General features: G+C 36.9%; 1 protein-coding gene across 1 annotated transcript in view; it reads right to left on the bottom strand.

Annotated features, from left to right (window-relative positions):
* Window positions 1-299: 299 nt before the first annotated feature.
* The window catches only part of LOC120413447 (putative uncharacterized protein DDB_G0277255), a 297006-nt gene continuing 279973 nt past the window's right edge, over window positions 300-17332 (bottom strand). The window contains exons 8-13 of the mRNA XM_039574280.2: window positions 16552-16747; window positions 4210-4354; window positions 4034-4147; window positions 3484-3971; window positions 3246-3418; window positions 300-3182 (exon numbers count right to left, since the gene is read on the bottom strand). Coding sequence (XP_039430214.1) covers window positions 1542-3182; window positions 3246-3418; window positions 3484-3971; window positions 4034-4147; window positions 4210-4354; window positions 16552-16747 — 2757 coding nt within the window. The 3' untranslated portion in view covers window positions 300-1541. The remainder of the gene's footprint in view (window positions 3183-3245; window positions 3419-3483; window positions 3972-4033; window positions 4148-4209; window positions 4355-16551; window positions 16748-17332) is intronic.

The raw sequence follows: 17332 nt of genomic DNA, 5'->3' as shown, positions 1-17332 counted from the left end.
TTTGTCAAATTATAAACAAAATATTGATTTTCATCAATCACAAAAATAAGAAAATAAATTGAAGTCTAATTCGTAACAAAACATTGGAGTTCAATTTCCACAACAACAATTATTCATTGCATCAAATTAAAAACAAAACATTGGTCGTCAATCAAAACAACAACAATCAAATCTAAAGCAAAAATGTGATTTACAAAAACAATCAAATTTCGAGCAAATTATTTGCCTTCAAATTCCACCATAAACTTAGAATAAAACATTGGTTTTCAATTATCACAACGAAAAGCCAAACTTACTACTTCAAAACAAAACATTCGTTGCCAATATCACAACAACAAGCAAATCATTCATTAAATTCAAGACCGTCAATTATCGCAGATAGTTTTATGCCTTTTATCAATTTCAAATAACAAGTTCAAGCAAAAATCTACCTGTTTCAAAACACAGGCAAAACAACAAAGCGAAACTTTGGACCTGTATCCTGGCAGGTAAACAAAACTGTTGGATTTCACAACACAACAATTCAAGCAAAACAAATGATCTTTCATGAATCAAAAGGTTCGACTTACCGGACTGTGCCATTGTCGTGATCGGGGACTTTCTTTTATAATAAAAACACAGATATTTTGCAATTAACAAACAACACGTCTTATTCCACAGAAATTAACCACAAAACTGATTTGACAATCTTCATTCTCCCTTTCGCCGGCCGCGCGCATCTCGTTGTTTTCTCACTCGTTGTTCTCTCTCGCAGCTCGCTAGCGCGCTCTCGCACTCAATCCACAATCAGCTAACAAGGCAATATTCATGAAGGTGCGCACTTTTTGTTGCGCTCTTAACTCTTATTTATGAATTATATCAATCTTATAATAAATACTCATTTAATAATTTATTACATATTCAATCCTGCAACCGATAATCCCTACAGGTGTAAGTACGTGTTATGGCCTATCTACAATCACTTAGCTTAGAACATCTAAGTAAAGTAGTTACTTAGGAAAGTACGCAACTTACGGCCGTCTTCCACAATCAACTTAGAAATTTTGCTGGGCTGATATACGTTGCTATGCAGTTGTTTGTTTACCTTTGATATTGAAACGTCAACTTACCGTAGATTTTGAAATTTTTCAAACCATACGTCAGTTTCTAATTTGATTACTTTTCCATTGTAGAAGCTCGGCTTCATTTCCATTGATTCAAATTCCTAAGCTAAGTGAAATTTTCTAAGCTAAGTGATTGTAGGCCATTAAGTTTCTTTTTCATTGTAGAAGGTTGTTACCACAGTTGAGTAAATGTTCGATTTTTCCGTAACGAGTAATAGTTTTACAAAGTTTAAAAATCCTCCAAATGTTCGTCTTCTGCTCAGATCGCTTAGGTCGTTAATATAATATAATTAATTAACAGATTCAACTATATAATAGCGTGTACGTGAATAATACTTAGCAAAGGTCGCTATATAATTACAGATAAATGTTCGTTTCGTTAAGATATTGGCACTTATACTTGGGTTTAATGTACAGTTTGTTTGGCCGCGTCGCGGCTCACACCACTCCGTAGTCGGGCTTTGTTTCCGCGCCGGCGTCCTGCTGGCCCAGCATCCGGGCGGCATCGTGCTTCAGCTTCATGATGGTTTGCTGCTTTTCCTGGTTGATGTTCAGCTCGACGAGGGTGTCGATGGAGTTGAGGCTGGCGTCCCGCCCTTGCAGGATCTTCTGGGCCGCTAGGGATGTGAAGTTGAAGCTCAGGTCCGTCAGCGAGGGGAAGTCACAGTAGATCTCGTCGATCATGGGATCGTCCTTGCTTTGGAAGGAGAAGCGGCGGTCCGAGTTGTTGGGTTTGTCGGTGTCTTTGAGCAGGATGGTGATTTTGTTGGTGGTGGTCGTTTCCTGGAGTTGGTTCGCCAGGTTGGGTTCGCTGGAGACGGAGAGGCTCTTCTTCATTACGATTAGGCCGCTGATCTTTTCCGGGGAGGAGGGGTTGTTGTTGTGGGGGGTTGGGTTGGAGTTGAGCTTTTTGATTTCGGAGTTGGATCGACGCAGGTTTGATTGGTGGTCGTGCTCGGGCAGGAAGTCCTTGTCCGTGGCGAGGTCCCCGCAGATGTTCTTGGCGTCGTGCTGGATGTTCTTGAGGACGTTTTTGTAGAAAAAATTGGCCGGTTGTACTGGAGGCGTCGATGGCAACGTTTTGCTGTTGTTCATGGGAGTGTTTTCCTGGTTGGCTTGGATGTTTTTGTTGTAGCGGTTGAGCTCGTGCAGGTCTGGGGGTCCGGAGTCGGCGTGGAGTTTAAAGTTTAGCAGGGTTTCGTTGAGCGCCGACAGCTGATCGTGCCGGGGCCCGTCCTGGCCGTTCGTGGACGGCTGGTCGGTGTCTAACCTTAAAATGCCGTTATTCGTAATGGCTTCATTACAAAGTGCATTTGAGTTCTTAACAAGATGGTTGCTACTACTATTGCTATGATTGTTATTTGTGCTAGTGTTGATGGCCTGTTTATTGTACCCGAAGGTGGTTTCAAACCCCTTGTATTGGTTGTGGTTATTGTTGGTCTTGGATGATCCGCTGCTTCCGCTGCTCGTGGTGGTCGTCACCGCTGGAGCTGGCGGTGGCCGATCCTTCGATCCCGAACCCGCGCTCACGTACGAAGGCTTCATGTCGTTCGCGATGAAGTAGCTCGACGTCGTCGACTGCTGCTGGATCGTCGTGGTCACCGTCGCAGCTGACACGTGCGACTCCAGACTCGAGTGCGTGCTCGTCCGCGTCGAAGACAGCTTTTCACTGTCGAAACTGGACGGCCCCGACGTGATGTACGTCATCTTGCCGCTATCGATGCTGGACGGACCGCTGCCGACTCGACTGCCCGACGACTGCTTGCCGCTCTCGATCTTGTGCTGGCTGTTGCTGTGCAGCCTTTCCGACGACGACAGCTGCTGCTTGCTGCGGGACACCTTGTAGTAGCCGGAACTCGCCGGCGTCGAGTGGATCGATCGGGGCAAACTGCCGCAGTAGTACGAGGGTGACTTGCCCCGACGAACCGGCGAACAGTCCCGCGACGAGATGAAGAACGTCGACTCGCTGGACAGGTTTCGCCGGTGGTGGCGTCGTCGCGGGAGGGACAGCGATCGCTGGCTCACGTCCGAGCTGTCGTAGAACGTCGAGTTTGTCAGGCGGGACTTGATCGGCATGTCCTAGGGGAAGATCGAGAGTGTTAGAAAGTTGTACAAACGAGACTTGATGTGGGGTTGCCTTACCAGATAGTCCATGGTTTGGGTGCCGACGCTGTGCAGATGGGTCGTCTTGGAGTTGAACCACTCGGGCGGTGGAAACTGCGCCGAGTACGTCTCGATCTGTTTCGTTTTACTCTTGGATCGGGTGCTTCGCCGGAAGATCCTCGACAGCAGCGATTGGGAAGACGCTTGTTTTTCTGAAACGTTAGAAACAGACGCATGAGAATTGGTCGAAAGCTAAACAGATCACGCGATCACGTACTCGTATCACAATTGGACTGGTTCTCCGAGCTCGACGAGCTCCCCGCTGCTGCGCTCGTATCCTTCGATATGGTCTGGGCGTAGTTCTTGGACAGGCTCCGCGTCGAAGCCGATCGCTGCAGTCGCTTGGAAGACCCGAAGATCCGCAAGCTGTGCCTTCGCTCCAGCGTCTTATGGCTACCGGCCAACGATGCGCTGCGCTGCTTGCTGCTACTCCCACCACTGATCCCACCTCCGCTGCCGGTTCTCGCGTACAGGATCTTGTCGTTCGGGTTGCCGCCGCAGATCACGTCAGCCAGGTTCGTCTGGATGCACTGGTGCGTCAGGTCGCCGTCCCGCTCCGTCGAGATCTCGCCGTACAGCGAACGCAACGCCTCGTGGCTGCTCATCAGCATCGTCTTGGACTCCTTCTGGGGCGGATGGGTGGATTCGTCGCTCGCACTTGCAAAGCTGTTGTACTCGTTCGGTTTCGACTTGCTACGTCGTTTTCTGGAGGAGAATAAGTAGTTCAAAAAATTGATTCTTCACGCCTTGTAACGAAGAAGTCTTACTCGGGCGTGACGATGAAGTAACCCTTGGATGTTTGGTAGATCTTGATCTCCTGCATCAGCTGTACAAGCGTGTCGTAAATCACCTCCACCGAAGGTTGCTGCATGTGCGTGAATCTGAAAATTGTTCAAAAAATAAGAAATAGAATTCACGAGAAACTCTCGTATCAGCTACTCACCTGCTCCGCAGCCGCGTCCGGATGTGCTCGACCGTCGCCGACTGGCCCTGGGACGTGAGCTCCATGATGACGTCGCAGAGGGCCTCGGTGAGGGGCGTGAACTGCGTCTGCACGATCGGCGTCACGATGCAGTCGTCAATGTCACCTGGCGGGAGTCGACGACCAAGATTCAAATTGATGAAAAAGAAGAAGAAGAAGTAAAAGTGATAGTTGATTAATTGCGCGTTTAATTGTTGGGGGCTCGTTAAGTCGCTCTGCGTTGTTTGTGTGATCGGAAAACGATTAAAAGTGGCAACGCTGGTGCTCAATCGAGCATGTCTCACTTCTTTGGTTTAGGTCGGTTGTGTCACTCGTAGATAGACTCTGGCACGGTGATTGTTTGTTTTTTGCCCCTATTTGCTTTCGTCTTGGCTAGTTCAAGGCACTATAGCCATCAGTCGGGAACATTTATTACAACTCAATTTGTTTGGATCTAGTTAAGTGTGAATTAGGTAAGCCTGGTTAAGAGTCTGTTGGACAGAGCAGGATTAAGGCTCTGGCTACGGTGATTTGAGTAGATACTAAAAAAAATCATATTATCATAAATTATTTAAAAAAAACTTTTTTTTTCATTGCACGATCACGTCGAATTGTTGTCCAATTTTTATGTTTATTTTTATGGAATCTAAAAAAATAACCCCTTAAAAATTCTAAGCAAATTAACAAACATCGAGCTATGAAAATGTAATTTTGTAAAATTTAATTATATGAAAAAACGACATTATTTTGATGTATTTTTCCAAATAGAATACCGCATGTGCTCAACACAATTTATTTTAACTTTAAAATATTTTATTAAACTTGAAAATAATTTTGCATCATTTAAATAAATTATTTTCAATAATTTGTATTTTTAATTACATGCCTATTTATAAATTAGCGTTATATAGAATTTTTGGCACAATGTTTGCTTTGATTTAATTTTGTTTTAATATTTGTTTCTAAGAGATCAGGAAATTTCACAAATGTTTATTTTTTTTTACATTGAAAATTGAACCATTAGTTGGCTGAGACTTGAAAAACATCAATTTTCTTTTTTTCCAATCTTCAATGTTTCATAGACAAATTCATAGAAAATTTTGAGAACTTTTCGGAAAAAATACGTTCAGAAATTGAATCTCATAGACTTTTTTTTAAATCGAAAAAAAAAAATTTTCATCTAAAATCAAACTTTAGATGGCTTTATCTTGATATGGCGCACTTTGTGAAGATTGCTGTAGTTTTCGATTGCAAAAATGATTTTAAATTAAAAAAAATGAAATATTGACAGCTTTCTAATTTGACTCGTTTTAATATTGACGTAAGCTTATTTACTGTCCAGGTTTCCCTCGCTATTTTCAGTAATAAGCAATGTAAAAAAAGCTTATATCTATAGGCTCATACATCCAATTGAAATGCTGTCAAAGGCAAACTTAAGGGAAATTGGACGAGCTTTCCGGTAAAAATATTGTCGAGACTGAAAAATCAAGTCTGTCGTATAGAAATTGCCAAAAACCACCAAAAAACCCTTTTTTTTAGCACTTTTATTTTTAAAACCGCTGCCTCTTTACAAGGATTAGACATAAGACAATGGAGCAATTCTCTACCAAAACCGGAAATGGATTTTATTTGTATTTTTTTATTTGGCTCAAACTTTGTGGGGGCCTTCCATATGACCAAAGAAGCTATTGTGTGTCATTGGTTCACCCATACAAGTCTCCTTACAATTTTGGCTGCTGTCCATACAAAAATGGTACGTAAATATTCAAACAGCTGTAGCTTTTGAGTGAATTTTCTGATCAATTTGGTGTCTTGGGCAAAGTTGTAGGTATTATTGAGGACTATTGAGAAAAAAATAGGTACATAGAAAAAATAATTTGCAGATTTTTTTATTACCTTTTTTCACAAAAACTCAATTTCCCAAAATAAGTATTTTTTGATTTTCGAGATATTTGATAGTTACCATGAGTGACCATTTCTAAAAATATTTATTTTTGAAAAGTTCAGAAATTTTGTTATAAAATTGTCTAAGAGACATTGAAGATAGGACCTCGGGTTCCTGAGATATAGCCGCTTTAAGAAAAAGAAACACGAAAATTGAAGTTTTCTAAGTCTCACCAAAACAACCCACCATTTTCTAATGTCGATATCTCAGCAACTAATGATCCGATTTTCAATGTTAAAACATGAAACATTCGTGAAATTTTCCGATCTTTTCGAAAAAAATATTTTGATTTTTTTAAAATCAAGACTAACATTTTAAAAGGGTCATACATTCAATATTACGCCCATTTAAAAAGCTAGTCTTGATTAAATTTTTTTCAAAATATTTTTTTATGAGTCTTTTTTACTCAAAAATTTTGAACGAAAACAAATCGTGACATCATTTTAAAATTTAACTTTTAAACTTAAAAATTTAAAAATCTCATAGAAGTGGCGTGAATTTTTCTTTCAGTGTATTTTTTTCAGAAACTCCGTCTAATTTCCTACAAGCTTGTCTTTGACCACTTTTTGATGCGATGCAACGGCTTCGAGATACAGTAATTTTTAAATTACAAAATACAAAAATATTAAAAAAAGTTACGCCCTTCTCAAATGTTATTTTCGAGTACAATTGGCTCCATATACACAAAAATGGCTTATATAGGCCTAGGATAACATGTCTAAAAAGTTTCATTGAAATCGGAGAGGGTCGGGTACAAATCCAGAGTTTTTTTTGAAAAGGACCAATAAACTATTGTCTTTCATATGTTTATAGGACCTAATCAAAAAAAACTCTAGAAATGTACCAGAAAAATTCCTGATTTAAGCTGGAATTGCTCTTATAATGTTTTTTTTCCAGCAATTGTTTATAGTGTTTTGCAAAAACACTTTTTCAATGTGTTTAAAGATATAACAATTTAACCATCATATTTGCAGAAGATTTCGAATCTTTTTTTTTTGTCAAAAAGTTTCAGTATTTTGATAACATAAGGACTAGGCTTACAATCCCCCTTCCCTTCCCACGCCTTGTCTTTAACATCAATCCCTTCCTTACTAACCCCGAGTAGGCCGCGGGTAATCGGCTCCCCTCCCACTAACATTTACACACAAGATCCTCTGTAATTATTAAGCCAAATGTAATTACAAAAGCCGACTCGGTCCTAACCAGGTCCCAGTACCGAAAAGAACCTAATAAAAATAATTTTATGAAAAAAAAGGGCTAGGCTTAGTGATTTTTCAAATCACAAAATGCTATTTTCACGGGGACCACTGTCCAAAAACACAAAATTTCACGGAGCGTGAAAAAAGCCTAAATAATCTACAAAATATAACGTTAAAAAAACGTTAAGATTTTAGTGTACTTAATTAATAATTATATATTAGGCATCCAAGCTAAGCGATTTTTCAAGCTGAAAATTCCCAATTTTTAGGGGACCATCAAATCAAATCATTGCATTTTGTGGAAATTTCATGAGACTTGGAAAAAAATCATTTGATTCAGAAGGGCTGATTTTTAAGACTAAAATAATATTTTTAAGCCCAAGTATTTTAATCTGGAATAAACCGATTTTGAAACTTAAATTTTCTTCTAGGATTCTGCCTTAAAAATAAAACAAATTGTTATTCCAAGGAATTTACCTAGTACATTAAACGCTCTCATTAGTTTCCAAAAAAATAGTTTTCACGAAAAATATGACGAAAAGAACTCTTTGCCGAACTGTACATGGAAATTTCACTAAAACTCAAAAGGTTTTCAAACGAACCCAATCGTGCTAAACGTAACAATAAATGCAGAGCAATGCATTTGTTTTCAGTTGAATGCACTACTATTTTCTCCTAATATTTCAAAGTAATCATGGTTTTGTCCCTGAGAAAAAAACTAAAAATATCAAACTTAAATCATGGTTACATGGTTCTGTGAAAAAAGTACAAAATATCTATACGTTTTTAATTGAAAACTAATCGATTAATACTTTAAAAGTTTATTGATGAAATATTTGTAAAATAATTTTTCAAATATTGATTTCCAAAAATCCTTGAATTTCACGGGATTTCGCGGAAATCGGGGAATTTCACGAATTTCATGCTGTCCGCGAAATCGTGAAAATTCATCAACCTTAATCAGGACCAATGTGTGCAACTATCGCGAAATAAATAAATAAAAATTATGTTTTGCTTACTGTTTTGTAAAATAAAATAGGAGTTTAAAAAAACAATACACACAATTTTGTTTAGCAGGTCAGCATTTTTTGTAAATATTATTTGTAGCGGATTTATTATATAGAATTCTATTCTAAAAAAAATCTTTTATCGATCTACCAGTACTTCAGCCTCTGATCACAACTTTCTTAAGTCTTTTAGATGATCTCGTAGTAATCATAAAATTAAAATAAATTACTTTGGAATAGTTTTATCTTTTTCTAAAAAAGCATAATATTGGCGCAAATTAGCAAGCATAACAATAGCGAACATACGTTTTGCAAAAAAATGCCTCTATGTAGGTTTTGTTCAGCGTAGAATAGAGATTGATAAAACTCCTTGTGATAATATTTAAAAATAAAATGATGTTCTTTTGAGATCCATTCCCTTGATACGATACTGCTTTCGATCTTTTAAATCAAAAAATCGAAAATCAGCAGAGGAGAACATACTGTTTCGGTGAAAGACAACAAACCTGTTCATTATTTGGCCCTGATTGACTTATATTTCGCCATACCTAAATTACCCAACAACTGATCTACTTTCGTTAGGTAACGTTGATTTTAAAACAATTATCGCCGACAGTTTAGCCCAGGCGTAATCGCGTTCGAAAACCTCTCATTATCAAGTTACCACCGAGCCTTCTCTTCTCAACAAGTCAAGCCCAGTCTCTTCCCTGGGCTGATGAAAAACCTCGAGCCTCGAGAGCTGGCAGGCGCAACAGCTGGGCCCTCTTAAACCCAGTTGAAGCAGGGGGGCAGATCTTAACCCGTCCTAAACAGTTCGCGCCCGAGACGCGCGCGTGAGAGGTGAATTAATGCTAGACACACCAATTAGCATAAAGCCTTTGCGGAAGTTCATGCTCAAGTCTGCGGCCACACTTTGGAGATTGAAACATCAACCGACAACCCCGGAAAGTGCACCAATTTATAACAGCGCTGTGGAAAATTTGAATATTGACTTTCGAATTTCACCAGCGGTGATACGGATTGCTCATCAGCGGGAGGTTGAAGCAGGTTCCACGGTGGCGTTGAAAACAAAAAAAACGACAGATTAACTGTGCGTTGAAATGGCCCCCAAGGGCGAGTTGGTTCTTTTCAGTGCTGGGCTGCTGTTGACGCGGCATTATTTATGGAAATTATTTTCAGACTAATGATAACATAATTCAACGAGGGGAAATTGTGTGCTTCGGCTGGAGATGAAATATGGATGCTGGTACTGCAGGTGGCAGTCTTCTCATGGGGTTAGGTTTACATGGCTTTTTACATTAACTTTGACATTGACAATGAAATTTAGTTTCGGGATTTATAACTCAAAATGCAGTCCAAGCATTTCATGTTTTGTTGCCATAAATCATTGATGTACATATTTCGATAAGATTTTGTCTGGGCGATATAAATGAAAAATGCTGGTAGATTGTTTCTGATGAATCTGAATTCAAGTTCAAATTGCAATGTTGAGTTATGCATAGAGCCTGCCACCATTAAATGGAAACATACCTGATTTTTTTTTAAATCTAGTTTTATGAAGCACGTTATTTATAAAAAGTTAGTTATCTGAATTTATTTAAAATATTTAGGAGAAATTTATTCAACTTAACAAATTGTTCCACTGAACCTTAATTCACTTTATTTACGAAACATGTTCTGTAGACCGTTAAAATAACTTTTGACAATGTGAAATGAATACGTATTAGAAGAAGAAACAGATCAACATTACAAAAAAATAATTAAAATTAAATGTTAAATAGGGGAAAATCCATTCCCATCGAGCACCTTGACAGCACTTTGACATTCAATTACAGGTTTTGAAAAATGTTTTAAATTTAATCCAAAAAATAACAGCTTAAAAGGAAGTGAGCAAACAAGTTTCTTACAGATTTGCAAAATAATGCGCTTATGTATTGTGTTTAGAATCAGCCAATTTTATCGAAATCACACCATTAACCTGTCAAAATTATGAGCTTATTTTTTACGTAATTTGTGAACGACCCCTAATGCACGTTTAGTCTTTTTACAAACTTTTAATTTTGAAACTACAGATTGAAAAAAGATTTGAAGCTTTAAGGAAAAGAATATAATAAGAATTGATAACTTTTGAAATATTGACAGTATTAATGTTTGCACCTAGAAAGGATGGTTTCTAAAATAGTGAACAAGCAAGATAAGAACCCAACCCGTTTTGCAAAAAAAAATCTGCATCTGCAATCTGGGGGGTTCAGCGATGGTCCACGCTCCATACAAAAAAGATTTGTTTTGTATGAAAATTATCCACGATGGGGTGGGGTAGGAGGGGGTCTGAGATTTCAAAAAAGTGTTATTCAAAATCTGCAAGTTTAGTAAAGTACTTCAAAAGCTATGCTAAAAAACGATTTTGTCTAAAATTTGGAAAATTGTAAAAAGGGTGGTTTTGTAAGAAATGTTTATAATATTTTTTCATAACATAGCGATTTTCAGCAAATTTTTTTTAAAAAAAAAAAGGTTTTGATGTACTAAATGCGGTTAATTTGAAATGCTTTTAAACGTAATGGTGCTTACGTAACATAGTCAAATTAATGAAAATTATTGATTTTGTTAGCAAAATGCTATATCAAAACAATGCAAAAGGTATGAAAACATAAACCTGCTGACAGTAGCTGAAGCTGTGAGTTGAATGACAAAAAATGAGTTTCCCTTAGGAGTTTTGAAAATTCTACTAGTTATTTAAAAAACAAAATTGGTTTTGGCAGCATTTTTTTTAGTTGGTGGGACCCCTAGCTGTGATTTAAAGTGAAATACGGTGCAATTTGATGTCATTTTGAGTGTTTTAGAACAACATAATATTTTTTCTATGAAAACAGGCCTTTTAAAAAAGTATATTGCAAATCGCGAGTTCTAAACGATTTTTGGGATTTTGTCGTTGTATGAAAACATTGTTTTTGATGCAAAAACCTATCGAAATCCGGGTGAGCCCGAAGGTTTCCGCAACATCGACTTTTTTGGGACACACTACTGTAGAGCATATTCCCTTTTTTAACCCTACAGTGTTGGTTTTAAAATTTGATTCAAAATAAATATTACAAAAATCAAAATAGTAATGACAGGTTTTCTTCACACAAACTCTCATACAAATTCCAATCGCTGGGGTCTCAACCAACCGCTTTAAATTTTTTGAAGGTTGCTTCGGACCCCAGAAAGATTAAAAATGTATTGCTGGTATAGGGCAGCGAATGACCAAGAAGGTTAATGTTGCTAGAAATAAATGAATTAACAACAACAACAACATTGCTGGTATCGATTCCTATCTAGAGTTTTCATTGATCAAAGGTTTGATAAGCTATGGAATTTGCGTGATACATTCTACAACAAGTTCCTGGGATCGATCTGAGCATTTAGTGGTAGATTCTTTATGTAAAAATAGACCGATGGCCCAAATTTAAGCAAAATCCCTGCAGGGGGCGTAACCAAATCGATATTTTTTTCTTTCGAGTTTTTTGTTTAAAAAAATTTCAGCGATTTGGAGAATTAGTAGACAAATTTTGGTTAAGGGGTTACATACATGTACAGTCGTGCCTCGGTTTAGCACCGCATATGGGGGATGCAAAACCGAGGCGTGCATAACCGAGGCACAGAGCTTATGGGATTTTGGCTATATGGGAGACATTGGCTATAATTCTATGAATAATCATGCAAACATAAAAAAATTATAGTGTTTTGGAATCGGGATGATGTCAGCTATCCATTAAAATTTTTATTTCATGAAAATTTTCACAAAAATACGTATTTTTCCTGTATTTTGAAAATGCATATTTTTTTTCTCTAAAGAATCCAAAAATATATTGTTATTGCAATATGGGTATCAAATGATCAAGTTTTTTCATACATTTTGGATGTAACAATAACATTTTTAGAAAATACTTAAAATTTTCACAAAGCTACGTATTTTTGAAAAAATACTCAAAATTTAAATTTTTACAATATGGGTATCAAACGATTGGGATTTTTTCATACATTTCGAATGTAATAACAACATTTTTAGAAAATACTCAAAATTTTCGCAAAACTACGTATTTTCGAAAAAAATATTCAAAATTTCCGTTTTCACAATGTGGGTATCAAACGATCGGGATTTTTTCATACATTTCGAATGTGATAACAACATTTTTAGAAAAATTCTCAAAATTTTCACAAAACTACGTATTTTCGAAAAAAATACTCAAAATTTCAATTTTCACAATATGGGTATCAAACGATCGGGATTTTTTCATACATTTCGAATGTAATAACAACATTTTTAGAAAATATTAAAAATTTTCACAAAACTACATATTTTCGAAAAAAAAATACTCAAAATTTCAATTTCACAATATGGGTATCAAACGATCGGCATTTTTTCATACATTTCAAATGTAATCACAACATTTTTAAAAAATACTCAAAATTATCACAAAACTACGTATTTTCGAAAAAAAATGCTCAAAATTTCAATTTTCACAATATGGGTATCAAACGATCGGCATTTTTTCATACATTTCGAATGTAATAACAATATTTTTTGAAAATACTCCAAATTTTCACAAAACTACGTATTTTCAAAAGGAAAATCAGTTATTGCAATATTGGTATCACACGATCAAGTATTTTGGATTTGTTTTGATAGTGACCAAAGACGTTTTTTTCGAAATTCATTAAATTTCCACATTTGTTTAAGGGTGCACAGCAACCAAGGAAGTTGTTGTCTTCTTATTCCAAAATTGTCAAACTTACGGACCCAATCCTGCAAGAATCTGATTGTAAAAATAGTCAAACTTTGTTGTAAATAACTACGAAGACAGTAATTTAGGGGATGAATAAAAAAATATATCGATAGTTCCCGTAGTATTGAAGATACCAAAATGTCTGTAACAGAAATCTGGGTGCAAAAGCTATGGTTGAAGTGTACCGTTAAATATTTCACATGTAATATTTTTTTTCATTAAATAAAAACCATTCTGAAATTTTTTGTCAAGCTTTATTCAACGAACTCAGTTCACTTGATTTATTCATTCTTCCAAGCCTGAATCAAGTTAATGGACTCTCCGATCAGTTCATGCAGGCGGGAAACTCGAATGGGGTTCTGATCAAAGGATGCAAAGTTAATCACTCGGTATTTAAAAAAAAAACGTAGTTTTGTGAAAGTTTGGATATTTAAACAAATTTGTGTTATAACTTTTGAAATGTATGAAAAAATCCCGAACATTTGATACCTCTTGTGAAAAACGGAAATTTTGAGTATTTTTTTCAAAAATACGTAGTTTTGTGAAAACTTTGAATATTTTCATTTTTTAATAACTTTCGAAATGTATGAAAAAAATCCCGATCGTTTGATACCCATATTGTGAAAATTTAAATTTTGAGTATTTTTTTCGAAAATACGTAGTTTTGGGAAAATTTTGAGTATTTTCTAAAAATAATGTTATTACATTCGAAATGTATGAAAAAATCCCGATCGTTTGATACCCATATTGTAAAAATTGAAATTTTGAGTATTTTGTTCGAAAATACGTAGCTTTGTGAAAATTTTGAGTATTTTCTAAAAATGTTGTTATTACATTCGAAATGTATGAAAAAATCCCAATCGTTTGATACCCATATTGTAAAAATTGAAATTTTGAGTATTTTTTCGAAAATACGTAGCTTTGTGAAAATTTTAAGTATTTTCTAAAAACGTTATTGTTACATCCAAAATGTATGAAAAAAACCTGATCATTTGATACCCATATTGCAATAACAATATATTTTTGGATTCTTTAGAGAAAAAAATATGCATTTTCAAAATATAGGAAAAATTCGTATTTTTGTGAAAATTTTCATGAAATAATAATTTTAATGGATAGCTGACATCATCCCGATTCCAAAACACTATAATTTTTTGATGTTTGCATGATTATTCATAGAATTATAGCCAATGTCTCCCATATAGCCAAAATCCCATAAGCTCTGTGCTTCAGTTATGCACTGGGCCGTGCTTAACCGAGGCAGCTGAACGGTGCAAAACCGGGGCAGTGCAAAACCGAGGCGTGCAAAACCGAGGCATTACTGTAAATCGACAAAAATGTAAGAGGTTGGTTTGGGCACATACTTAAACTTGTTTTTAAATCTGTTTTAAGGGCATTAAAATATATATCATCTATTATCAAAACAAATTTGAAGATGTTTGGTTGTACCATTGCCGAGATATAGCCATTTTAAGTTAGCAGTTTCAAAAAACGGGTGCCATGATATCTCCACACTGCTTTGACCAAATCGGCTCAAAAATTTGGTGAAGCCTCGTTAAACCGTTCCTGTGTGCATGACGAAGCCCGATTTTCAAAAAAATTGTTTTAAAAAAAGATAAAAATATTTTTATGTTTTTCATATAAAAAATCGCCAGTTTTTGATTTTTGTATTTTTTTTAAATGCAAAATTTCAAAATCGGGCTTCGTCATGCACACGGGATATGTCTTGCGAGTCTTCATCTCAAATTTCAGCCAATTTGGTCCATCCCATCTCGAGATATCGTGGCACCCGTAAATCAACTCGGTGTTCAGAGAAAAACGCTCACAAAGTTCGACAGTTCGCTTTGCGCATGGCAAAATTTTGAACGTAAATCGTCTCTTACTCAGTTTAATCATGAAATATCTTCATGAAACTTTCAGGAGTGATTGAAAATCATCTTTTAAGTGGATTTATTAAATTTTCTGAAATATGAAATTTTTGATTTTCTACATGTATGTAACCCCTTAATATTAGTGATTTTACAAAAAAAAAAAAAAATGATACGAATCTGCACTGATTTCGCTGAAAATTTCATCATGGTAATATTTGAACCAAAAAGAGGCCTACTTTGATTGATAACTTGAACTCGAAAAAACTTTTTTTTAATCGATTTTCGTACAAGGCCAAAAACTCCTAGAACGATAGGTTTCCCTGCATGGATTTGCTCAAATTTCTCACTGGATAGTTAAAACACATGTTTTCGGTTTAGGAAAAAATCCAATAAACCTAATCTCTGAGCACAAGCAACGCAATCGAAATCATAAGTGCTCGCTTTCTCCTGAAAATGTCCTCCGGAAATCGATTTCACTTCTTTTCTCTTGGTTTTTAAATAAATAGCAGTCACGTGTCCGCAATGACCGTACGTTATTAGAAGAAGATTATAAAACCATAAAACTGAACAACACGACAAGGGAGAAGGCATCTCTATTTTTTTTTTGCTGTTTCGATGTGGCGTCGAATCTCGCCATAGCCGCCGGCCAAAAACATAAATATCCATGCTAAAAGCCACACCTTCTCCCTCCTTTTTTCTTCTTTTTTTGTTTGCCAGTTGTTATCGTGTTCAGCATAATGGACATGGATGGTGGTTGGTGCAGCAGCATCAGTATGGTCCCTTTGGGATATTTGCGAAAATGGTTTGATTTCCGGTGTGGACTTGCTGACCTCTCCCTCCTCTCGCGAGGTGGTTTTGACCGAAAACAATGCCCGATTGTGGGTGAGGTGAATGCGGGTTGTTTTTATCGTGTGCAGAGAAATGAATTTTATTATCATTTTGAATCTGATGGTGGGTTGAAATATGTTTTTTTTTACAAATTTGATGTCTAATGTTGGGTTTAAAATTTAAAGATTAAGGGTACACAGCAACCAAAGAAGTTGTTGTCTTCGTTTTCCAAAATTTTCAAACTGACGGACCCAATCCTGCAACAATTTGATTGTTAAATAGTCAAATTTTGTTGTAAATTGTTTTGTAAACAGTATATTAGGGGATGAATAAAACATTATATCGATAGATCCCGTAGTTTTGAAGATACTAAAATATCTGTAACAAATTTTTTGGTGCAAAAGCTCTGGTTGATGTGCACCGTTAAGATTGTTATGATTTATCAGACCGATTACTTTTTTTTTCATAAATTTTGATAATAAACATTAATTAAATTTTTCAATCTGCAATTACGACAAAGTTGTTTTTTTGTTTTACCTGAATTAAACATTGTGCACAAAAACAATATATTTGTAAATAGTAATAAGTTGTCACCCTGGAATCTTGTTACTGTCCGTAACCTACCGTCGTTCGTCTGCATAGTTACCGGTTTAGAGATGGTCATTTTGGGCGAGGGGTGGGCTGGTCACTCGGGGGACCGGGACTTACCGACGGAGCAGATCAGATAGGTGGCCGGCGGTTTGAGGACGCTGCGCGCGTACGCACTCCGGATGATCTCGAGGGCGCACGGTTCGGCCGTTATCAGCAGCATCCCGGGCGAGATGTGGCCAAGGTAGCGCAGTACCTTGGTGGCGGCCGCCAGCGGGGCATTCCACCAGCACTGCAGGTTCGCCGAGAGGAAGTTCTGTTGGGTGGGAGAGAGGGGAGTTATGAATGGTGGTTATTTTTCTTATTGTTGAATGTTGTGGGAGTAAAATTTAACCTTGTGGTGCATGTAAATATAAAATAGGGGGAAAGAATGAAGAATGATGTAATACCGAGATCGAGACAGGACGGACGGACGTGATTTGCATTACTAATCAGATGTGCGAATGTGAATAGAAGTTCTAGCGATTTTGCAGGGTTTCTTATGAAGAATAAAAAAAAAATCAAAAATCAAATTATTCGCTCTACAGCATTGCCTTGGCGTTCTCGATTGTGAGATTCCTACTCGAAACTAGGTGTTCGAAGGCTTGATTGTAGAGGCAATTGCAAACCTCTTTTTACACTTAGCTTCCATCCACCCCGGGATTCGAACTGACGACCTTTGGATTATTAGTCCAACTGCCAACCAGCGACTCCACCGATTCAGGACCCAGGGAGACGACTCCTACACCTGAACTGAGCTAACGACCTAACCTTTTTAGGTTAGTCCGGGGCCAATATTTACTTCCCGTCCGACGGAAGGCGTGATCAGACAAATCTCGTCTCGAAAAATGCCACCGGGACC

This window comes from Culex pipiens, chromosome 3, assembly GCF_016801865.2.
Source record: "Culex pipiens pallens isolate TS chromosome 3, TS_CPP_V2, whole genome shotgun sequence".
Classification (NCBI taxonomy): domain Eukaryota; kingdom Metazoa; phylum Arthropoda; class Insecta; order Diptera; family Culicidae; genus Culex; species Culex pipiens.
Note: the sequence above shows the minus strand (reverse complement) of the source record. Positions and strands in the feature narration are given on the sequence as shown.